This window comes from Desmodus rotundus, chromosome 5, assembly GCF_022682495.2.
Source record: "Desmodus rotundus isolate HL8 chromosome 5, HLdesRot8A.1, whole genome shotgun sequence".
NCBI lineage: Eukaryota > Metazoa > Chordata > Mammalia > Chiroptera > Phyllostomidae > Desmodus > Desmodus rotundus.
The window spans coordinates 304,818-328,068 of NC_071391.1; the positions used below are offsets into that span (position 1 = coordinate 304,818).

The 23,251-nt window shown below is 60.1% G+C and overlaps 3 protein-coding genes and 1 long non-coding RNA gene across 4 annotated transcripts; 2 read left to right on the forward strand and 2 right to left on the reverse strand.

The window, feature by feature from the left end:
- Nucleotides 1-5,435: 5,435 nt before the first annotated feature.
- On the reverse strand, nt 5,436-9,906 carry LOC139440902 (uncharacterized). Its single transcript, XR_011651178.1, has 2 exons — nt 8,398-9,906; nt 5,436-6,279 (listed from the first exon to the last, which is right to left on the reverse strand). It is a non-coding gene; the product is annotated as an uncharacterized lncRNA (long non-coding RNA).
- LOC128780962 (interferon-induced transmembrane protein 2) lies at nt 6,499-7,773 on the forward strand. Its single transcript, XM_053924739.1, has 2 exons — nt 6,499-6,857; nt 7,439-7,773. Exons 1-2 carry the CDS (start codon nt 6,672-6,674, stop codon nt 7,631-7,633), a joined length of 381 nt encoding a protein of 126 aa, XP_053780714.1. The 5' UTR covers nt 6,499-6,671; the 3' UTR covers nt 7,634-7,773.
- Nucleotides 9,907-10,237: 331 nt separating the features above from the next.
- LOC112317070 (interferon-induced transmembrane protein 3-like) lies at nt 10,238-11,221 on the reverse strand. Its single transcript, XM_024574058.3, has 2 exons — nt 10,999-11,221; nt 10,238-10,516 (listed from the first exon to the last, which is right to left on the reverse strand). Exons 1-2 carry the CDS (start codon nt 11,182-11,184, stop codon nt 10,361-10,363), a joined length of 342 nt encoding a protein of 113 aa, XP_024429826.1. The 5' UTR covers nt 11,185-11,221; the 3' UTR covers nt 10,238-10,360.
- Nucleotides 11,222-15,374: 4,153 nt separating this feature from the next.
- Nucleotides 15,375-16,608, forward strand: LOC128780961 (interferon-induced transmembrane protein 3). The gene is made up of 2 exons (XM_053924737.2): nt 15,375-15,759; nt 16,319-16,608. Exons 1-2 carry the CDS (start codon nt 15,511-15,513, stop codon nt 16,472-16,474), a joined length of 405 nt encoding a protein of 134 aa, XP_053780712.1. The 5' UTR covers nt 15,375-15,510; the 3' UTR covers nt 16,475-16,608.
- Nucleotides 16,609-23,251: the final 6,643 nt, after the last annotated feature.

Below are 23,251 nucleotides of genomic sequence, written 5' to 3' on the forward strand. Positions count from 1 at the left end.
CCCAAAGGTGGTGTTTCCTGGTTTAACCTGTGGCTGTTGGCCCCGCGCACTGGGGACGACCTGCAGAGATGGGCCAGGAACGGTGGCTGGACCTGTCCCTGCTGGCGTGCGGTCAGGGCCAGCATCCCCTGGGAGGGATTGCTGCTTTTTCCCAGAGTCCTTTAGCGCTGCTGGTGAACCCCAGGACACCCCCGTCTGAGAGCTGCAGGACAGATACCCCCAAGAACACCCCGCATTTGTTAAACGGCCAGCGGCCAGCAGAGCGGGAGCAGGTGCTGAGAGTTCAGGCAGAGCCCTCTGAACCCACACACCCCTTGAAGAGGAGGTTGGGTAAGTGTCCCCAAGAGTTGGGGACACGCTGGCAGAAGGTCCAGGCTGAGTCCTCATGGAGCTTCAGGTGCAGCAGGGTAAAGACAGGCGAAGAGGGAGCAGGGTACTTTCAGAATTTGTGAGGCGGGGAAGCTGTATGAACCGATGAGAGGGGAGGGCCTGCCAAGGACCCTCCAGGGGAGAGAGGGGGATGAGAGCCCAGGCCTTCAGGGATGTGGTCGGAGGAGAGGCTGTGTGAAGGTCTCCAGTCCTGCCCAGCTTGCAGCTTGAGTCACATGCTTCCCAGGCTGGTAAGGAGGAGCTGCTGGGCGCAGGGAAAGAGGCGGCTTGGGGGCCACTTTGGGGCCACGTGGATCCCAGGCTGGGTTCCATGGCTGCCACTCAGGACCCTGTTGACCACAGAGCTCTGGGGTCCTCTAAGGCCAGAGGAGAGGTTCTGGATCAAGGTCCCTCTGGACAGTGTGGGCCGAGTGGCACCCAGGCGCCTTTCTCTCCTTGCGGGGCGAGCTTTTGCCTGGTGGGACGGACTGACGGGCATGATGGCTGTGGAGACGAGGGCGCAGGGCGACCCCTGCCCCACCCATGTCCTGCCCCTCACACACATGGGAAGGGCAGATGCGACCTCTGACCTCCTCAGCAGCCTGGCCGGGACACTCAACAAGGTCAGCTCCCGGAAAACAAACAAGGCCCCAGGCCTGGTGGGGAAATCTTTCTAATTCGCCCAGTGATAAACCCTTGCAGATCCCCAAGCTGCCTAGGGTCTCGAGTCTGCATTGTGCTGACGGTTTGGAAGGTCCCCAGGACTTGGAATTCTGAGTGCCCATAAGGTCAGGGGCTCTGGGGCCCGGGGTCAGGGAGGTGGTGGAAGGCGGGTGCTGTTGAGTGCCCAGGGAAACGCAGGACCTGGGGGGCAGCGTGTGGCTCTGTGCTGCCCTGGCCCAGTTTCTGTGAAACGGGGGAGAGCACGTACCCTTCTGAATCCTGGGGAGCGCTGACAGGACAAACTAAGACCGCAGTTCGGGAGGGGGAAAGTGCCTGGCCCTCAGGAAGAATAGCCCACGCTGAGCGGTGGGGGGGGCCCCACGGCCCAGGTGCACCCTGTCCTCCCAGCACTCAGTCCCTGTTCTGTGACACAGGAAGAGAACCCTTGCCTTCCCCGGGGCTTAGCCGCAAGGAGCCCTGCAAGCCCAGACCACCAGGCCAGGCGCCTCCCCGCCCTGGGGCAGCGCCATGTCTGCCCGGCCCAGGGAAACCGCCTGGCACTGCTGATGTTTGGGGCGGGCTGGCCTCTGTGGGGCACTGTCCTGGGCACTGCAGAAGCCCCGAAACATCCCTGCTCTCCAGCCCCAACAGGTGGGGAACATTGTCCTGCCCGACTATGACCAACACCTCATCTGCAGGCAAGGCCAGCTGTCCCTGTGGGGACCACCAAAGATCAGGAGCCCAGCCTGTGCTTTGTACCGTGTCTGGCCCTCCCCCGGACAGGGGCACCTCAGGCTCAGCCCTGACCAGCTCGGCTCTTCCCGTCCTGCACCCAGCTGGGCCGACACTGTGTAAGGGCTCAGCCAACCTTTCCTGCATGAATGAACCAAGGAGCCAGCCCACCACGGGGTGTGAGCGCCAGCAGCAACTTCCTGGAGCAGGCCTGCTGCCAGCCGGGCGCTGGGCGCCGAGGGTGGCCTCGTCCAGGCAGGGTCCTATGAGACTCTGTCAACCTCTGGCAGTGGGCAGGTGCCCTTCCCTGATGACCCGAAGGCCTACTGAGCTCGACAGTGACACCACTTGCCAGGGCTCCTCCCCATTGTTGCCGACCTTGGACTCTGGGCCACCACCCAGTCCCCATCACCCAGGCAGGAGGCAGGCCCAGGCCAGGGACAAGTCTGTCCCAGTTGTAACAGGGGCGCGCGGAGGGTGGGGAAGCAAGCTTACCAAGTCTTTGGTTCTGTGTAAAAAGGAGCACAAACTCACAGAAACGAAGGTGGTGCAGAAGTGAGTGTTTACTTAGAGTGAGGGTAAAAAGACAAATGGCGAGTTTGGAAATCTGACAAATACCACAAACACACACAATGTGTAAAACAACATGTTTTCATTCATCAGCTGCCCGATCCTTCCCATAATAGTGGTTCCTGCCTTGTTTGGCCGCTCACTTGGAGGTCACCTCAGTGTGTGACAAGCGTCACCATGTTCCATAGAAGGACTAGAGCAGGGGCCCCAACCCCAGGCCTTGGGCCTTGGACTGGGACCAGTCTGTGGCCTGTTAGGGACCCGGCTGGCTGCAGAGCAGGAGGTGAGCAGCACAAAGGTGAGGGGAGCTCTGCTCCCTTTAGGGCCTGACTCTGCCTCCAGTCTCCCCACCCCCACGCTTTGTCCGTGGAAAAATTGTCCTCCATGAGACCAGCCCCTGGTGCCAGAAAGGTCGGGGACGGCTGGTGGAGCCCTTTCCTCCAGTGGAGTGGCCTGGGGTTTGTTGTCCTTCCCTACCGCGGGAACCCACCCGCACTGCTCACGCACACAGGAAGCTTCCTGCGCCCAGAACAGCAGATGTGATCGGTTCTCATCCGTGATTCCTTCTTAAAACCAATTTCTAATCGTGTGCAGTGTGTGGTCGGCAGCACTTTCTCGGGTTGGCGGGGGCCACCGATGCCCAGCTCTGCCTCCACAGGGCCCCCGGTGGCCTGGACCTGCCCCGGCAGCTCCTGGTGCCAAAGGGATGATTTGTGCCTGAGTCTTCACTTACAAAGGTGACCGAGTGAGGACTCGGAAGCCAGTGAATGAAAAGTTCAAGGTAACTCCCAGAGCCCTGGAAAGGAGGGCCTGGTGGGCCCTGAGGCCACGGCCAGGGCCTGGTAGGGGCAGGCTGGGTTTGGAGGCAGGAGGAGAGGGAAGAAAGGCAGGTTGTTGGGGAAATCGCTAGGAATGGGCTGGTTTGAATAATTCCAGGAGGCTAGGGCACAGGGGCTGTCCCCCTCTCTGGCACCTGGCCCTGGGTGGTTTGGCCTGAGGACCATCGTGGAACTGTGTTGGTTAAGGCGGTGGCCGGGACTGTGGACTCAGCATCACAGGGGGTGCAAAGCAGGTGGGCTGCTGTGTGGTGTTCTGACTGGTGGAGGCCAAGTGGACGGATTCAGGACCCAAGAGAGGGCGGGACAAGGAGGAGCCAGCTGGGGGCCCGTGTGGGCAGGGTGAGCCCGGGGCCGTTATTCCTCTGGCCCCTGCTTTCCAGGCAGTAAATTGTGCTCCTGCTCCCCAAACCGCAAGTTCCTTCCCAGGGAACATTCACACGTTCACCCGTTAAAAATACAAATGCATGGGACCTGCCCACAGACAGAGGAGAAGCGTCCCGAAAATTCATTTTCTGATCTCAGGAGACTGGCGCAGCTGCTCGGAAAGAGAAAGGAGCACGGTTCATCTGCAGGGAGCCTCTCCCAAGGCCTTGGACAGTCAGCGTGTCAGGGGGGACGCTGGGATGGAGAGGACGTAGGGGCCCCACTGGCACCGCCCCCGGAAGGAGGCCTGAGTGTGGCTGGTGAGCCCGGGAAGTTTGTGAGGAAAGAAACCGAAGGGTCTCCCCTCGCAGGCGACACGGCCGTCGTGGGATGGGCCCTTCAGCTCTGTACACACTTTCTGGTAACAGGTGGGGAGTTTAGCCAAGTCGTGGGTTCAAACTCTGTGTGTGGGATTCACCCGCAATCGCACACGTCAGCAACGATGTTGGGAAATGGAGTGCCACCCCAGTGCAGGAGCAGCGCCCAGCGTCACCCGGAGAGGCCGTGGGGCACTGTCAGCAGGCGAAGAGATGACACAGGAGGCCGTGTGGGCGCCCTGGATGTGCAAGAGCGTTTCTTCAGAAAGACGCCAAGAGCACCAACACTTGCCGGGAAATACTGATGATGTCGAGTGAATTAAGCTGTCTCTGCTCCAAAGACGCCGGCAAGGGTGAAGCAGCCAGGGATGGTGGCAGTGGCAGCCCAGGAGGCTGACAAAGCCGCGGTGTCTGGAGCGAGTGAAGACAGGAAAGGCCACAGCAATGGGTCCGAGGACGTGACCGGGAACCTCGTGGAGGAGGAACCCCAAGTGGCTGACGAGGACCAGGGTGGGCTGTGTGGTCAGGGAGACCCACAGTCGGCCCACGGGAGGTGCTGCCCCAGAGTCCCTGGGCGCACCGTCCAGGCAGGCACCGCACACCACGGCGTCCAGCCACGCGGCAGGACAGCACTGACATCCGCTCCAGTGGAAGAATTGCGGGCTGTAGGACCGGCAGGGTCAGCTCCTTGGTCAACACTCCAAAGAGAAGGGGCGTGGGCTGCTGACCACGGCCACCGCCCTCGGCGTAACCCTGTGGAGGCTGAAGGTGCCAGGACCCCACCCCCACCCCGGGATCTGAGCCCACAAGGTCTGTGTGTGCTGGTCCTCCCCACCGACTCCCGGAGCTGGGTCGTGGCATCTGACGTGGGGCAGGAAGGCCCTGCCTGAGTCCAGTCGGGGGCTGTAGGGGTCTGGCCGTGGGGCCCTCGGCTGTGGTGGCCCTCAAGGGCCTGGAAGCGGGAGTGGGGTCCGCTGGATGAAAAAGCGCAGCACCCCATCCCCAAAGCCTGCTCCCGACATCCTCATTAGCCCCTCTGTTTCCTTTTTCTGAAGATAATCTTCTGAGTTCTCAGAAAAACTTGACAATGGCTATAATAAGACACCTACAGTGAAGCTCTCCTGGCTCTCAGGGAACCATGTGACCGAGCTGGGAAAGACACCCAAGGTCAGAAGGCACTGCCAGGCCCTAGCGCCACGGGCCCCGCAGCCCTCCGGGGCCAGCTCCTCAGAGACACAGGGTCACTGCTCTGCGCCCCTCGCCCACAGCTCTGAGCTCACAGGGACGGAGCCACACACGCTGACGGTGGTTGGTGGTTCCAGACTGGAGTGTCACAGCTGCCTGCATGCTGTCCTCAGAGCAGACGCTGGGCTGCAGACAGAGGCTCCTACTGGGGGTCTCAGGGAGGGACTCAGCAGCTGTGAAGTGGCGCCACCTTGCCGCGGTCCAGCCGCAGCAGAGTCCAGGGGGTCCCGAAGGTGCTATGAGGCATCGGCGCGTGGAGATCAGGCAACTACACAGCTCAGAGGCAGGTGAAGCACTGACTCGTTTATTGCCAAGTACAAGTGGATTTTTATATTTTCCTTTTTGGCATAGATTAACATTTGCAAGTGTATAGCATGATCAGTTAAGCAGAAACATCAATACAAAAGTAACCATGAAAAGTATGAAAGTTTCCATGGATATAATTATATTAAACAAAGATTGTTTTGACCAAAGTTTTCCATAGATTCAGTTAGTGAACAAAGATTATTTTAACTAGGACAGTTATAAATCAGACGATTAGACATTTTCAGAAATTGTTCATAGGGCAAAAGTATACAGTAGATTGAGCAGAGGCAATAAGGCCTTTGTGATATCTAACTTAGCTATCTATCTTTTCTGTCTAAAATGTTTCTCTGTGTACTATAAACTTTAGCTTCATAGTAACTGTTTCTGTATACCTAATAGCTAACCAGCTTTTCTTATTTCTATGGCTGTCTAATTGATATATATTCTTATTTAAGGTAAAGGAGGGGGTGTTACTCTAACGACTTTTAGACATTCAGGGACTTGTTGACCAGAGACGCATTGGTCTGATTATATCCTGTTTGTGTCAGCTGCTGGTCAGTTCTAAGAGTGGTGATCATTTCTAGGAGATTCCAGATGATTAAGGCAGTAAAAATACAGATTCCAAGAAAGAGAAAGAACAAAACCACACACAGATCCCAAGTAATGCCACGTCCTCCAGGCCAGGATACGCTTCCTTGAAGATATACCCCCCATGTCTGGACCTTGTCAGACAGCATGGTTGACTGTACTGGAACTGGAGGTGGCACCACCTGGTGCTGGTGACAGTGCCAGTCACAGACCCACTGTGATGACCTCTGCCAGGGAAAAAAATTAAATCTTGTATCCATCACTTGATTAATTATTAGCTCAGGAAATCTCCCTGCGAACACAGAACCCAGGGTCCCTGTTTGTTCACCTGGGAAGGGCCCCTTGCCGGACCCGGAGCAGAGCAAAGCGGGGTCCACCCTGGAGAACAGGGCCCATAAGCTTTTATCAGACACTCACTCCTTCCTTCCACACTGCTGGTTACCACCGTATTTACCAACACACAAACCGCAGGAGATAGACATTCCCGAGATATCAGAACTGCCCTGGAGCGGGAGGGGCCCTGAGCACTGGCCCTGCACCTAAAAGCTCCTGCTCAGGGCTCTGCTTCAGGAAGCTTCCAATTCTTCACTTGGGACCACACCTGCACCTTCAACCACAGATGATCAAGGAGGAACAGGAACTGGCGAACTGGGGGTCTCCCCAGGGCTCAGGACCCGTGATGTCCACTGTGGTCAACATCCACAGAGAGACCGAGGTGCCCGACCACATCGTCTGGTCCCTGTTCAACTCCATCTACTTCAACGTCTGCTGCCTGGGCTTCGTGGCGTTCGCCTACTCCGTGAAGGTGGGTGGGTGCCTGGTAGCTTCTCAGGAAAGTGTGTGTGGGCCCTGAGGTTCCCCTGCACACAGGACCCTTGACACGGAGGCTCCTAGTGAGACAAGTTTTCTGAGTGGATGTGGGTGTGTGTTGGGTGGGGGCTCCTTCCCCACAAGAGTTAGAGGGGGGCTACACAGACGCGCCTCCCAAAGGGAGGGTCTGCACCGTGTCCAGGAGCTCTCCTTTCCATCCCAGTTAGAGAAATCACGTCCTTCACACATCCCACCCAGACCTCATGTCTGGTCCAGAAAAGGAAAAGATCCTCAGAGACACTGACCCCTGCTGAAGTGAGGCCAGCAGAGGGGCCAGGGCAGGGGGAGGAGGTGCCAGGGACCCCAGGAGAGGCTGAGAGGCTATGAGGGAGGGACCCCCCTGGCCTGGACCTGCTGGGGCTCCAGGGAACGGGCGGAGGAGGGTCCTGATGTGGCTAAAGGGCAGGGGGAGGGGCTCTGGGCAGGGACCAGCAGGGGAGGACCTGAGTCACAGCAGCTGGCTCTCCCCAGGCCCAGCTCCACTCCAGGCCCCCCTCAGCATCTCTTCTCCCCCAGTCTAGGGACCGGAAGATGGTGGGCGATGTGACCGGGGCCCAGAGCTATGCGTCCACTGCCATGAAACTGAACCTCGTGGCCCTGGTCCTGGGCCTCCTTTGGACTATAGGATTCACTGTTCTCTTGGTGTTGGTGGTGTTCCCAGCAATCAACAATGCAATAAAACAGGCCGGGCAGAACCACGGAGGGTACTAGTCGCTGCCCTTGGCAAGGGGACCTCGTCTTCGCCACCCCCTCCTGGCTCTGCCCCCACCGCCCCGCCCCCCTGCATTCAGCACTCTGTGCAGACATAGCTGTCCCCACTGAACCCAATAAAGTGCACTTGGATGTCACAATGCCGACGTTTCCTGGGCCACAGCTCCTGCCAAGTGCCCAGCCTGCCCCTGAGACTGAGCCCACTGCCCCCTGGCCCACCTGCTTGCTTCTCTGAGGGGGGTCCAGCTCTTTCTCAGATGGTCCTGGTCTCCTGCTGGGAGCAGAAGCTGGGTCCAGGACACCCTGGGCCCCTAGGACAATTCTCCCCGACCCCAGACTGTCTGGGAGCAGGGTGAGTGCTGCAGACCAGTGCCCTGGGAGGCCATGGTGTTCGCAGGTCCAGTGCAGGGTGGAGCCCAGCCCCACAGCCCCACCTGGGTGGTCCCGCCATGGCTGTGCTTCCCCCAGCCCACCAGGTCTGTCCTTGCTCCTCCTCAGGGGATAGGAGCAGGGCTGTGCTGGGGCCTGGGAGGGACAGAGCAGTCAGCCCTGAGGGACAGAAACCCTGAGGGAAGGACCAAATCCTCCCACCAAACCGGCTGGGCCTGCTAGCTGGAGCCTCTGCCAGTGCCCAGGAAGGGTCCCTCAGCCTTCGGGGACCCCCAGGCTTGGGGTGGGAGGCTTTGCCAGGTCCGCTGATGCACCTGGGCCCGGGGCTGTCCTGAGCTTGACCCGTGCCCTCCCCCCAGGCCCTGCACACTCACCCCAGAGAGGCTGGGGAAGTCCCAGGGGGCACAGGCTTGTGTCTGGGAGGTGAACCTGTCTCCACAGGAGCCTCGCCCTTTGGGGACGAGCCCTGGGCTCGTGTGGGCTCCAGCTGTGGGGCAAGGTCAGTCCTGCTGGTTCCGGTCTGTGGGCAGCATTTCTTCCCCCTGTGGTCTTGTTGGGTCCTGGCGCCCAGGCGCTACACAGATCCAGAACCCTGGCCCCTGTAGCTGCGCCCCCTCCCACCCAGTTACAGCCACTGGGGCGCCCTGACTCTGGGGCCCAAAGAGGGCTGGACTGTGTCTGCGGTAGGCCTTGTCTAGAGCGATGCGCCCCTGTACCCGAGCGACCCACGTCTGAGCAGGAGGGGGTCAGGCCCAGGGAAGGGGTCCTGCAGGAGGGGACGCTGGCGGACCTGTTCCTCTGGGTCGGGGAAGAACTTGCTCCAAGCAGGACAAGAGCGGGATGCCGTCACGTGACTGCGACCTCGGCTCCAGGTACATCCCCTGCCGGGCACCGGTCAGGAAGTGCGCTCAGCACTGAGCGGCCCGCATCTGAGCGCATCTGCGCGGCTGTGACTTGGGACGTAGACGGCACTAGGCGGGAGACGTCGTGCAGCCAGCAGACGAGCCGCGGTGTGGAGCTTTGGGAAAATTACACTGGCGCTTGAGGCTTCACGCAGGCGCAGTGCAGGCCCTTCGGAAGGTCCTGGGTCCTGTCCGCTGGGCTCCCGACGGCTCGGCCCGAGCTCCTGGAGTCCTCGGAGCCGCCCCAGCATCTCCGTCTGGAATGTGGGTTGACCAAGCGTCACCTTTACCCAGGTGGGCGTTTCCAGGGTGGCGGGTGGAGTGGAGTCCAGGCTGGCTGGGTTCAGAGAGTTGCGTGACCCCACAGTGGGCCAGGAGGGGCGGGCCTAGCAGGGGGGCGTGGCGGAAGTGGGCGGGTGCCAACGTGTGGGCGGGGCCAGGCCTGCGGGGAGGGATCCAGTTGAATTTTCCCTGCGGTTCTCTTCTCACAGTCTCCAGCGAGCCCCTCCCCACCTCTCTGCGAGTGTTTTGGGGACCCAGAGATGTTGGTCCGCCATCGTCCCCTGTGCAGGACCATCTTCCTCGGGCCTGACCCTCTCTTGCTCAGACGTGGGACCCCCGGGGACAGCCTGAGATCCTATGGCTTTTCCTCAGGGCCCCAACTGGCCAGCCCCAACGAGAGTTAGTGCGCCGCTGTTGGGGACAGAAAGGAGGTGGGGGTGAGGGTGTGGAGGGTCCACAGCAGGGGCCCTGGGCACAGGGAGGAAGGGGCAGTCTGGGCTGGCCCAACTCCTAACACTCCTGTCCCGCTGGTAACCGCTGGGTCTGCCCTGGGCCACCCCTTAGTGCCCGACATCTGGGAGCCTTGAGAGAAAGTGGTTCGGAGCTTATTTCCAGCTCAGGAAGCTCACTTCCAGGTCAGGGCTGGGTTTCTTTTCCACCTGAAGAGAAGGGAAACCCGGGGCTGCCTCGCCAGGTGACCTGTGGCCTCCCGAACTTATGTACCCTGTAGCCTTCTGGAGCTGATGGGGGACTTGGGGGCCAAGGGTGTTCTGGACCAGGACCTCCGTTCCTCAAATGAGCCATCCTGGGTCAGGGCTCAGACCTCTGGGAAGGAGAGACCCCCACCCCTAGCTTTTCCCTTTGTTGCCCCAGCTGGGGGCCGGGTGCAGGTAAGGCCCCAGCACAAGCTGCACCCCACCACCAGGGCAGCAAGCAGGTGGGACAGGGTGCAGGGTGGGCTCAGCCCCAGGGGCAGACTGGGACTCTCACAGGACCCCTCCCTAGGGGAAGCACAAGGCTGTCCGTGCGTGTCCTTTATTGCGTTCAGTTGTGGACACACGAGCGTGTGAACAGCTGCGGGAAGGGTGACGGCCTCAGAAGCCTCCTATCTCTTCATGATGTTGAAATTTCTTCCGTATTATCAGCGAGCCATTCACATGGTAGAAGCGACAGAAATGGCGATGGCAGAGATGATGACACCAAATATGATGAGGAGGCCCAGGACCAGGGCCCAGATGTTCAGGCACTTGGCGGTGGACGCGTAGCTCTGGGCCCCAGTCATGTCGCCCACCATCTTCCGGTCCCTGGACTGAGGGAGAAGAGATGGTGAGGGGGGCCTGGAGTGGAGCTGGGCCTAAGGAGAGCCAGCTGCTGACTCAGGTCCTCCCCTGCTGGTTCCTGCCCAGAGCCCCTCCCCCTGCCCTTCAGCCACATCAGGACCCTCCTCTGCCTGTTCCCTGGAGCCTGGGGAGGTCATGGTCACAGGGGTCCCTCCCTCAGAGCCTCTCAGCCTCTCCGGGGGTCCCAGAGCTCCTCCTCTCCTTCCCCTCACCCCACTAGGTGTCAGGGTGTGGGATTCCCTTCGTTCTTTCTATGAGAGATCATTTCTGGATGGTCAATAGGGAATTGCATGGAGTCCTGTGGACCAGGGCTGACCGTGCCACCCCCATGCACCCGGTATAGACTCACTGTGACTTGTACACACACTTGTGTACACACTCGCAATGCCTCCCTAGTCTCCAGGGCAGCGTGGGCAGAAGGACCCCTGTGGGCTCACACACACCAACCCACCTTCACGGAGTAGGCGAATGCCACCAAGCCCAGGCAGCAGACGTTGAAGTAGATGGAGTTGAACAGGGACCACACGATGTGGTCAGGCACCACGGTCTCTGTGTGGATGTTGACCACGGTGGACATCAGGGGTCCTGAGCCCTGGGGCACCCCGGTGATGGCCACCTCGTGTTCCTCCTTGATCATCTCTGGGTTTGGGGAGCAGGTGTGGTCTCAAGTGAAGAAGGTGGAAGCTTCCTGAAGCAGAGCCCTGAACAGGGAGCTTTTAAGTGCAGGGACAGTGCTCGGGGCCCCTCCCTTTCTGGGGTAGTTCTGATTTTTCGGAAGTGTCTATTTCCTAGGGTTTTCAAAACTGCACTCGAGAAAGTGGGAAAACCCACACTGTGAGTTGGCGGAAGAACAAGAATGCAGGGGAGCCTGCAGCCTAAGGGCTGCTTCCTGTCCCTGTCACTCAGGGCAGCTCTGTGGCTCCTTCAGGGCTGTGGTGGGCCCTGGGGGCTTTCTCCCTCCTGGAGGCACCCCTCCCTTTCCCCTCCCCAGGCCCTGGACTCTGCAGGTCTCACTGTACCCAGGCAGGGCCCCTGCAAGTGGCCACACAGACCCCCGCCCCAGCCCAGGGGGAGCCCCGCCCCCACAGCCCACACCTCTGCTGTCACAGGCCTCCTCTCTGAGGTCCAGACTCCAGATGGGGTTGGGTGCCTCGTGGGTGCAGACCAGGGCCCTCTGCCTGTTGCCTGTCCCCTGGGAGCTCAGCAGGGTCCCTGTGAGGCAGGACACGTGCAGACATAGGAGGCAGCTGTGGTGGGACAGGGCACCTGGCTGCGTCCTGGAAGCACAGGGTGGCCGGCTATGCAAGCCCCTGTGTGCTCCTCCCTCCTGCCCCTTGTGGGGCAGAGGTGTTGTGGGGCGGTCACAGGACAAGCTCAAGGTGGCAGGATGAGTCCAGATTCCAGACCCAGAGGGGTCCTCCGGCCTTACCTGCACCTGTCCCCCAGCTGGGAGGAATGAATGCAATAAGGTTAGGGGTGGGGGTCCCACCTTCCCAGAGGTCTGAGCCCTGACCCAGGATGGCTCATTTGAGGCACGGAGGCCCTGGTCCAGGACACCCTCGTGCCTGAACACCCCCATCAGCTCCAGAAGGCTGCAGGGGACATGCCTCTGGGAGACCACAGGCCACCCGGCAAGACAGCCCCAGGTTTCCCTGCTCTTCAGGTGGAAGGAAACCCGGCCCTGACCTGGAAGGAGGCTCCCTGAGTTGGAAGTAAAGTGGTGCAGCTCAGTGGATTGAGCGCCGGCCTACCAAGCAGTGTCCCTAGTTCCATACCCAGTGGCCGCACGCACCTGGCTTGCGGGCCAGGTGTCTAGTACGAGGCTTGGAGAGGCAACCACACACTGATGTTTCTAGCCCTGTCTCCTTCCCCTCTAAATTCTTGACGGAAATAAGGTCCGTACCTGGTTCTCTCACAGCTTCCAGATGTCAGGTACTAGGGTGCAGCCCAGGGCAGACAACCAGTGGGGCAGAGGGTTGGGAGCCTGGCCAACCCAACTGTGTCGCCTCAGCACCCTCACCCACACCCCCTAACTGTCCCAACACAGACACCCCCCTGCCAAGGCCCAGGGCAAACTGGCAAGGCCAGGCCTGTAGGTTCCACCCGAGGGCCCATCTCTGCCCACCCTGCCACCCAGAGGATGACACAGGCTCCCTGACACCTGGACGTCTCTGCCTCTGGCACGTCTCTGCCTCTGTCCTGACTCTTCCTGCAAAGCAAACATTCGAGTTTTCTAAGCAAAGGCCATGCAGAGGGTTTAGATAAAGGTGGGAGGGGGTGGCTGAGCAGACAGCTTCCCATGCAGGTGGCCCCATGGACCTGCTGCTGGGCCTTCTTTCCCAGAGGGGACAGGCAGGGGGGCAAAGAGAGCTGCCCAACCCTGGCTGGGCCTGTGCCTTCCAGGTTCCCGGGGGGCAGTGCCTGCGGCCCCTGCCTCCGCCAGCCGCATCCGAGTTTGCAGGTGTGAGAGACAGGGCGAGTAGACGTGGAAGAAAATTTCCTGTGCTGAAACATGCATTTCCTTGTCTGTTTTGTTCTTTCTCTTGTTTGTAGGGAAGGTGCCACGACCAGCGTGGAGTGGTGGTTCCTGAGTGGGCTCCACAGGAGATGAAGGAAAGACACAGCACAGACAGTTTAAGGAAAAGCGGGGACCAGGAGGGACACTGTCCTCTGGTGGACAGACAATGAGCCCTGAACACGGTCTCCCCGTTTATTTTGCAGGGGTTGGTTAGCGAGAGCTCACGGACGCTTTGAGAACTGGGGCGGATGCTGCAGGCGCACCTGCTCCGTTCCCAGCTGTCTAAGTGACACGTGTGTCCACTGCGAAAGTGACAGTCGCATTCAGCTGAAGCTTCCCGTCCTCTATCCCCTGTTTAACCCCTGCGGGTCCCGGCTGTTGTGCGGCTGGCTTGCTGGCTTGCTCCGCCTTGCACAGGGAAGCAGGCAAGTGCGGCTCTGTTAAGCACTGAACTTCGGCAAAGATCCAGCCATCACCGTCCCTCACAGACAGGTCACTGCAAGGTCGCTTCCCAGGGGCAGGAAGGACCCAGATCTCATCCTTGTGGTAGGGACTGGAGCATCTACAAATGCTTAGGAAGTTCACAGGCCTCAGGATAGTTATGAGGAAGAGGACCCTTCCATGGGGGGTCCTGGAGTGTCCTGGGCCCACCGGGGCTGACACTGGGCCTTCTCCCCTCCAAGCCCCCAGGCTGGGGCAGGGTGGGGGTGGGCACCCATAGGGGCTCCAGAGGGCCTTCCTGACAGCTGAGCGCTGCAGCCCAGGTGGGTGGCTGTGAGCTGAAGCCCTTTGTGGGAGGGGCTTTGGGAATGCACAGGCCGGGCCCCACCCTGTCCTGAAGACCCAGGGCACAGGGCACTGGGCACTGGCAGCTGTGGGGCCCAGATAGGCAGGTTCCCTGAGAGGTTAAACCAGGTCAGGTTCAGACCACGGGAGGGGGAACCAGATGACTGCGTGTAAACTTGGGCCGGAACACAGCTCAGGGCCAGGACTAGGTAGGGACGTGCGGGTGGCAGGGGTGCTCCTGCACTTCCCCAAAGGCAAAGGATGCTGGTTCAATCCCCAGTCACAGCACATCCCTGTGATTTGGGATTTGACCCCTGCTGGGTAGGGATGACCCTGAGAAGCAACAGACAGACGTTTCTCTCTAACATCGGTTTCTCTCCCTCCCTTTCTCCCTTCCCTCTTTCTAAAAATAAATAAATGAAATCTCGAAAAACTCCACCTGGGACCTGTTTGTGCTTCTCTGGCAGGGGTGAGAGACGGGGTGAGGTGCTGCTCACTGTTCATTTGCTGCTGGCAGCGAGGGGTGGGATGGGCCTGGGCGAGACCGTGGGGATGGTGGGGCCGCCCCGGGCACCCTAGGTGCTGACCTCCTCGTGCTGCGTGCAGAGGACACTAAGGGCCAGCTCTGTGGGCCCCAGCACAGAGTCAGGGGCGCTGGTGGGTGATGTGCACACCCCCAGCCTGGGCGGTGGCCTGGGCTCCCCTGCAGGCCTGCTGCTGCTGGCGCCAGTCCCCACGGTGCGAGGTACACAGGCTCTGTGGCCAAGGGCGGGAGGAAGGGACCTGTTGTCACCCTGTCACCGCTGTGGCAGGCCACGTGATGCCCGTCCCACAGGGCCGCCCTGCACACTATCAGCAGGGTGCAGGGGGGTGGGGGCACAGCTGCCCTGCCCCTCCTGGAACACTCCCCTGAAGCAATCAGGCTGTTGTGGTCCACAGGCGGTAGTCCGCATCCCTGTGCCCTAGGAGGGAAGTGTCAGGCGTGGGGACAGGGTCCTGTGCAGGGCTGAGGGGCCAGCACCGCCCTTCCATGGGAGAGGCTGCAGGTGCTGCTGGGGTCCTCACAATCCCAGGGGCCCAGCAGTGGGAGTCAGCCGAGGTTGGGGGCGTCATGCCTGCCTGTGACTCCCAAACCCGGAGCAGGGAACCAGGTCAGCAACTCAGGCACGTGCCCTGACCTGGAAGTGAACCAGTGACCCTTGGGATCTCAGGCTGGTGCACAATCCACGGAGCCACACCAGCCAGGGCTACAATTGCTGTTTTTAAATGAACTAATAATATTTTAAAATTAATACAGGAAGCACATTTGCTAGTGAAACTGCTTCCTGTCAGGCAGGTGGCTTGGACCCTGGAGAAATGTCCCCAGGGCCCATCACACGTCAGATGAGGGACCAGTGTACCTGGGCCAAGGCCTGACTCCAGTGGCAGGGACTGGAAGCTTCCAGGCCCCAGCAGTCCCCTCCCCCAGCGCCTGTGTAACCTGACACTCCACCCGGGGCCGCCTCCAGAGGCACAGCCAATCCTGAATTTCGCAGATTCCAGGAAAAGCAAACTTTGGGGAAATCCCGAGTAGCAGTGTGGGGAAGTTCTCACGTCAAGCCTCACCCACCGAGCTCACCTCGTTCCCGGGTCCTGCGGACGTCCTCTCAGTCAGGGACCATGAGCCGCAACTCCCAGCGCTTCTTCACTGGCCCCCACGCCGGAGTACCCCCATCCTACGAGATGCTCAAGGAGGACCACGAGGTGGCCGTGCTGGGGGCTCCCCAGGTCTCAGCGCCCGTGACGACCACCGTGATTAACTTCCAGCCTGAGACCGCCGTGCCCGACCACGTCGTCTGGTCCCTGTTCAACACGCTCTTCTTCAACGTCTGCTGCCTGGGCTTCGTGGCGTTCGCCTACTCCGTGAAGGTGGGTGGGTGCGTGTGAGTCCCCAGGGTTCCTCCTGCCCACAGGGCCTTTGACACGGAGACTCCTAGCGAGACAAGTTTTCTGAGTGGCTGTGGGTGTGTGTCGGGTGGGGGCTCCTTCCCCAAGAGAGTCCGAGGGGGGCTACACGGACGCGCCTACCGATGGGAGGGTCTGCACCGTGTCCAGGAGCTCTCCTTTCCATCCCAGCTAGAGAAATCAAGTCCTTCACACATCCAACCCAGACCTCATGTCTGGTCCAGAAAAAGGAAAAGATCCTCAGAGATGCTGACCCCTGCTGGGGTGAGGCCAGCGGAGGGGCCAGGGCAGGGGGAGGAGGTGCCAGGGAACCCAGGAGAGGCTGAGAGGCTATGAGGGAGGGACCCCCCTGGCCCTGACCTGCTCAGGCTCCAGGGAACAGGCAGAGGAGGGTCCTGATGTGGCTGAAGGGCAGGGGGAGGGGCTCTGGGCAGGAACCAGCAGGGGAGGACCTGAGTCAGCAGCTGGCTCTCCTTAGGCCCAGCTCCACTCCAGGCCCCCCTCACCATCTCTTCTCCCTCAGTCCAGGGACCGGAAGATGGTGGGCGACATGACTGGGGCCCAGAGCTACGCGTCCACCGCCAAGTGCCTGAACATCTGGGCCCTGGTCCTGGGCCTCCTCATCATATTTGGTGTCATCATCTCTGCCATCGCCATTTCTGTCGCTTCTACCATGTGAATGGCTCGCTGATAATACGGAAGAAATTTCAACATCATGAAGAGATAGGAGGCTTCTGAGGCCGTCACCCTTCCCGCAGCTGTTCACACACTCGTGTGTCCACAACTGAACGCAATAAAGGACACGCACTGACATCCTTGTGCTTCCCCTGGGGAGGCGTCCTGTGAGAGTCCCAGTCTGCCCCTGGGGCTGAGCCCACCCCGCACCCCCTCCCACCTGCTTGCGGCCCTGGTGGTGGGGTGCAGCTTGTGCTGGGGCCTTACCTGCACCCGGCCCCCAGCTGTACTGAAATGTGGGATTCACCGTTGACCTTCAGGAGGTCACCTGCAAATGCCAGTGTCCAGCGCGTCTGTTGCCTGAGTTTCTGTGGATCCTCAGCCACGTGGTTCTGTGTCTCGGGTGCCGGGTGCCCAGCCAGGTGGGGGCTCGGGTGACGCCCTCCTGAGAGGCCCCTCCCAGGTCTGGAGGTCCCAGGCCGAGACTGCCCTGTGTTTCTGGGTGTTTTCTAAGTTGCATCTCCTGCTGAACCTCGTCCTGTAAATCCATACTCGTTCCATGAATTTCTCTATTGAGACTCAATTCCTTCACGGTTTTCATAGTCAGTATTTGCCCAAGTTTTGTTTCTGCTTTCCATACTCGTTGGCGTTCATGGATGATCTTTTTCATTTTATAACTTCTAGGGAAAGTTCTATTCATTTGTTTATCCAGCAGGGACTTCCTGAGCCCAGACTCTGGGAGGAGCGGCTGCAGGGGTGGACACTCGGCCGGCCTGTGGTGCGTGGTGGCCGTTGGCTCACCTGAGGCTGCCTGTCCCCGTCCATCCCCCCTGTCTGCGCGCTGGGGCCTGGCCCCTCTGCTCTGTGGCTCCCTCTCGGTCCTCTTGTCCCCCCGACCCCTGCTGGACCGGCCAGCCCCGCAGCTGCTGGGGGCGGGCATGGCTGCCCTGCCTCCTCCCTGCTTGTGGGGGCTGGCTTGTTCTTGGGACACAGGCATGGGACCCTGACCCCGCCGGGGCCCCGGCCATTTCTGGGCCTGGCTTCCTCCTCTCTCAGTTCCTCCTCCAGTGCAGATGTCTGGGAGGGACGCGTCCTGAGGCTTCCTGGTGCCCGAAGCAGGCCCTTCCAGGCCGCGTGGTGTGTCCCGAGCTGGACATACTTGGCATATGCTAATAGATTGCATGCCCGTGGGGACGCGGGAAGTGCTGTTATTTTCCACATCATCGCACAGGAAAGGGAGACACAGAGACGTTGGCCGCCTGGCCCTGGTCACACAGCCTCCCAGCCCCAGAGCAGGGCTGTCCTCCCGGCCGCTCTGCCCCTTTTTCAGTACTTCTCTCAACATGTGACTTCTCCAGCTCTGTATTCTGATGCATATTGAGACTTAGGAAGGATGGGAGGCAGTTCGGAGAGCTTCGGGCCCCCTCCCCCCACCCAGAACTTCCTGTTGACGCCTTTCCTCTGCCCCCAGGACCCAGACCAGCACTTGCCCTGAAGGGAAACCCTCCCCGAACAGAACACTTCACCTGCTGTCTGCAGGGCATCACTGAGGTCCTTCCCGGGGCCAGGTCCCTGGTCCCACCAGTGGCAGCCCGTCCACGTGTCCTGGCTCCTTGCGACGGTGGCCCCAGGGAGAGCACCCCTGTGACTTCACAAGCCGTCCAGTCTGTGCTGTGCGGGGCGGCATGAGGCTGCGCATTGCTGGCAACAATGTTGCAGAAATGGGGTTGGGACCTGCTCAGCACCCCTCTCAGGGAGCTGCCCAGGGTGACTGTCTCCACAGTGACCTGACCCAACCCTGAGCACCAGGCCCGGGTGGGTCTGGGGGTGTCTCCCCGTAAAACCAGTTTTCGGGGCCCATGGTGGTGCATTGCACAGACACTTCAAGGCTCGTGTTGTCCAAACTCTGCCCCGCGAACCCAGCCCATGGGGGAGCTTCCCAGGGTCACTCCCGTGCCATCTGCCAATGGTGATTTTCCATTTCCTCTGTCCCCCGCCACTTGCTGACTGGAATGCACTGTGAGGACGAGCTGTCCCTCCCCCGGGGACGTGCCAGCAGTGACTCCTTTGGGGCACTGAGGACTGTTATACTACCCTCGGCTGAGAGCCCGCTGCTCCAGCCATTCCCGATTCCACTGTTCGGAGCCCCACTGGGGGCCGCCCAGCCCTACAGGACCCAGCGCCTTTCTCAGCAGGGACGGGTCCAGTTCCCGTCACAGAGGCGGCCGCGTCTGATCAGTTCCCAGTGCAGATGGCGCAGTGTCAGGGTCCCCAGACCACACTCCCGAGAGACGTCCCTTCGTGAGGCCACGCGGGAGCTCCGTGCTGGGTGCTGCCAGCACTGGGTCCAGGGCGCCCGTCCTGCCCGCCTGCAGGAGCGTGTCCCCTGGAACCCTCGCTTCCTCTGCTAGGCTGCGCCTGTGTCCTGATGCTTTACAGTGCTGGTTGGTCCGGTGCGTGTGATCATGGACAGTGTGATCTGGGCTCTGAAGCAGAGAAATGGAGCCATGGGGACAGGGTTGGGGCGCAGCCCTGGACAAGCTGCTGCCGCCCACTCCACTCCAGCTGCGAGTCTCCTGGGGACCCGGGGGGGTTTAGGAGATGCTCGCTGCTGGGGGAGGAAGGGCGTGGAAGTGCTTGTGGCAGGCAGGGCAGGCTGGCGTGGACCTGCGCTGTGAGGCTTTTCAAAGGCTGGGCGTTTGACCCTGGCTGGTGGGGCTCAGTGGATGGAGCCCTGGCCTGAGAACCCGAGAGCCACAGGTTTGATTCCCAGTCAGGGCACATGCTGGGTTGCAGGCTGCGTCCCCAGTCGGGTGCCATGTTTCTCTCCCTCCCCTCCCCTCTCTCGTAAAGTAAGTACGTGTAATAATAACAGAGAAAGTGAAGGCTGGGGGCTAGAGGAGGTCTCAGGCCAGGCGGGGTGTCCGTAGAAGACTCCTCTCCTTTCTGCAGACCCCAAAATGAGGTCACTCCCTGCACTTCCTGGTGCTGGGTGGGGTCGGCCAAGGGCACTGACTGGACTTCTGCTCTGTCTCCCCCAGTGGGTGGTTTAAGCAGTTTGCCCTGTGGTTGGGGTGAAGTGCAAACCATTTACTCCTCAGTGTCCTTGGTGGAGGGGAGATCGCATCTCCTAGACGGCTGCAGAGTGCCTGCTGGACTGTCTGTCTCAGTGTCCCTCTTCCAGGGTCCTGCCTTCCTCAGTGGGACCAGAGAGGGGGGAAGTGAGCGCCCCAAGGCATGGGGTCAGGAGGGACACTTCCCTGCAGCGACACTCTGCCAGGTCCACAGGGCAGGCGCTGTCCCTTTCACGTGACCATCTCCCCATCCAGTGACTCTGGGTCTTTGTTTCATTGGCACTCGAGAACATTTGCTCACTGCTTTTACAGAGAGAGAGAGAGAGAGGGAGAGAGAGGGAGAGAGACACTGATTCCTTGCCTTCCCATCCAAGACCCGAGAAGACATGGAACCCTCCACCTACCTAGGTGCCCTGACCGGGAATTCCAACGAACTGAGCCACACGGGCCAGGGCCACTCTGGTCTTTTCAGACGAGTGGCTCTGGGCGCAGCTGACTTAACTCTGGGGCCCCAGGACACCCCCAGGCAGAGAGGGGAAGGCCTGGCAGAGAGTGATAAGGGAACCAAGGGCCTCTCCCGGGTCCCTCCAGGAGCAGCCTCTGAAGACCTGGAGAAAGATCTGGAAGCAAACAACCTGTTCTGATTGTCAAAGCAAAGCTCAGCTGCCCGGACCAGCAGATCTGCAAGGTCAGGGCCTCCTCTGCACAGGTCCCCAAGGCAGGACCCCGTTCCAGGCCCCCAGCCCCCCCTGGCCCGCCAGCCCCCCCAGCGCGCAGCCTGGAGTCAGATGGGCGTTTAATCAGAAACAGCACCAGACCTTTGCTTTCCCGGACAAAGTTCTGTTTCCCCTCGTTTGAGATTGTTTTCCTTCCCACTACTGCAACTTTTTGGACTTGAACTTAAGAATTTTAGCCCAAGTCCTTTGACGCTCAGCTCATTGAGGGAAAAGATTCTTTATTTCCTCCACCAGAGTCGACAGACAATATTCTGTCAGTCTCGGGCGTGCGCCCCCGTTGTAGGCAGAACTGAGCCATCACCCCCATGCACCTAGTGCCCACGAGACACCGTCCATGGTGCCGACAGGAGTGTCCCCTAAGCCGCCCTGACATCCCGTGACTATTCTGTCATCCCCAGCGAGTGCTTCTCATCCCTTCACCTTGCTCAGCTGTCCCCAACACCCCCCCCCCCCCCCGCTGTATCTCTGAGTCCCCTTCTCTTTCCTTTGTTGGATTCCCCATAAGTGGGCTCACGTGACTTCGGTCTTTCTCTGGCTTGTCTCACACAGCGCGATGCCCCCTGGGTCCATCTGCTCTGTTGCCAATGGCTCCCCTCTCGGCAGGGCCTGTCTGTCCGTGGTCTGTCTGCTCCCCTTCACTTGTGCTCCCTGCGCAGCGAGGCCGCCTCCTTCCCTCGACTGTTGCAGGTGCAGCAATGGACTCGTGGGTGCGCGGGTCTCCTCTAACGAGTTTCTTCTGATCCACCGTCAGCGGTGGAGCCACCGGGTCCTTCTTGGCCTCTTGTGACCGTCTGTGGGTCATGTCCTCTGGTTTAAGTATTGGTGCCCCAGCTTTTTTTGTTTGTCCCCGATATCGTGAAATGTGTTTTTCTCCACCCTTTTACTTCAGTCTGTGTATGTCTAGTTTTGGAAAGATCTTACTTACTCGCTTTCAGAGAGAGGGGAAAGGAGGGAGAGACAGTGAAACATCGATGGGAGACACTGACAGGGGACTCAAGAGTTGGACCATTTTAGTTTACGGTAATAGTTATAAGCCTAGTAAGTGAGGCATATGTTAAAGCTTTTGCTTCAGAAACTACAGACACATAAGGCCCATTCTGGCTCCTGGGAGACAGCCGACTCTTGAGGGCTAGGCAAGAGGGCTAGGCAATTATAGGCATTGCTAAGCAGAAAACCTCTTGAAGGTCACCAGAATAGATAGGGGAGAGAAACAACATTGTCGGCCAAAGTAAGGGTAAACAATACGTGATTTGCAGAGGGCTCATTCTGAGTTACAGCCAATTAGAGGGCCATAAAACTTTAGGCGGCAGACTCATCTCAGGTCTGGACCCTTATCTTTAAACTGAGGGTACAAATTAAGTAGGACACATGGTTCTTACCGACAGGAGACAGGGTTTCAAAAGAAAATTTTAACATCTGGTTAATGTTCCTCCAGAGCCAAGAGCTATGCAGAGATAACAGCAACCTCCCCTTTTAGCTTGCTTGCTTCTCGCATATAAAAGGGCTAGCCTGTGAGCGTTCGGGGCGGCTCTCATCTGCAGCTCTTCTGAGCACCGTGTCTCCGGGACACATCGAGAGTCCGCCCCTGCGCAGGTTAAAAGAGTTGGCCATTAAAGTAACATCTATGATAAAGTCCTGAAAGTCTCCGAACGTCTGTTTCTTGTGTCGGTGGATGCAACACTGACTTCCTGGGGCCCTGGTAAAGATGACCGCCTGGGGACAAGTGGAGGCATCCCGGGCCCTTGAGTCCCAGGGAGAGACAGACCACCACCAGCCCCTGGGAACAGCTAACTGCCCAAGGCGAGAAGAGTGCGGTGTTTTGCAAATCTAATCTTCTCAGCATTTCAAGACCCCTCACCCACTGTTACACCCTAACAGAGGTGCTGCCTGAGGTCTTCTGAGATCGCTGGCTATCTGAATAAAGCGCCCATAAAGAGTCAATCCCCATGTCTGCTTATTGGGTTTGATAGTGAGGGGCAGCCCAACTGGCGGTGTCTTTTCAGGCTTCAAAGCATCAGGTGTTGCCTCTGGACCAGGCCCCACTGGGACCAAACCCGCACCCAATCTGGGCCCTGAGTGGGGCGGCGAGGGTAGTGGGGTGCAACCCGTGACCTTTAGCTTTGCAGGACGACCTTCAACCACCTGAGCCCCGGGGGTCGGGGCTGTGAGCGTCTGTGTATTTGAGGTGTGTCTCCTGTAGACAACCTTTGCAAGGGTACGGACTGGTGACCCTTCAGCCCCCTTCCACGTGTGTCTTGATTTGCACAGGAATTTCTCCCCAGACAGCGGATACGAGGAAGGGGCTTCTGTTCTCAGTCCGGGATCTGGGATGCTTGCTGGCTCAGCCTCCGCGGGGGGCGTCTCTGCTCCGCACCCCTTCCCGCTTCCCACCGCCCCGCCCCCTGAGCCGTGGGCTGGCGGAGGCTACGCTGGAGGCCGCGGGGCCGGACCAGCGGGAGCTTGTCTGACGGACGCTGAGCTCGTCCTCGTCCCGGCGAGAAGGAAGGAAACGCTGCCCTCGCCGTCCCCGCGCCAGGGAGGACAGATCTCTCTGCTGGCCGCCCCCTCCTCTTTCTGGGCAGCGGCCGGGTGCGGGATGGGGCACTGCCCCGCCCCCGCTTTGCCTCCCGTAGTCCCGTCGTCGGCCGTGTGAAACTCCGCTGACCGCAGGGCCTTCCAGACCTGAAGCCAGCGCGCCCCCTACGCCCAACTTGTTACTGGACGCCAGCGGTGGCCTGCGGGAGACACACCCCGGGCACTTGACTTCGGGGAAACAGAAAACAGCTCTGAGGGAAGCCGGAGCCACTGGGAATTGTGCCAGGCGCACCCGCCCTCAGCCCAGGGCTGTCCTGCGCGCCCCAAGACTCAGCCCCGATACTGCCCGCTAGTTCATTCCACGGCGCGCGCAGCGGCCCGGCCCACTTCTCCAAGCCCCGCCCCCACGCCCCTCCGTCCGCCAGTCGTTCCGGC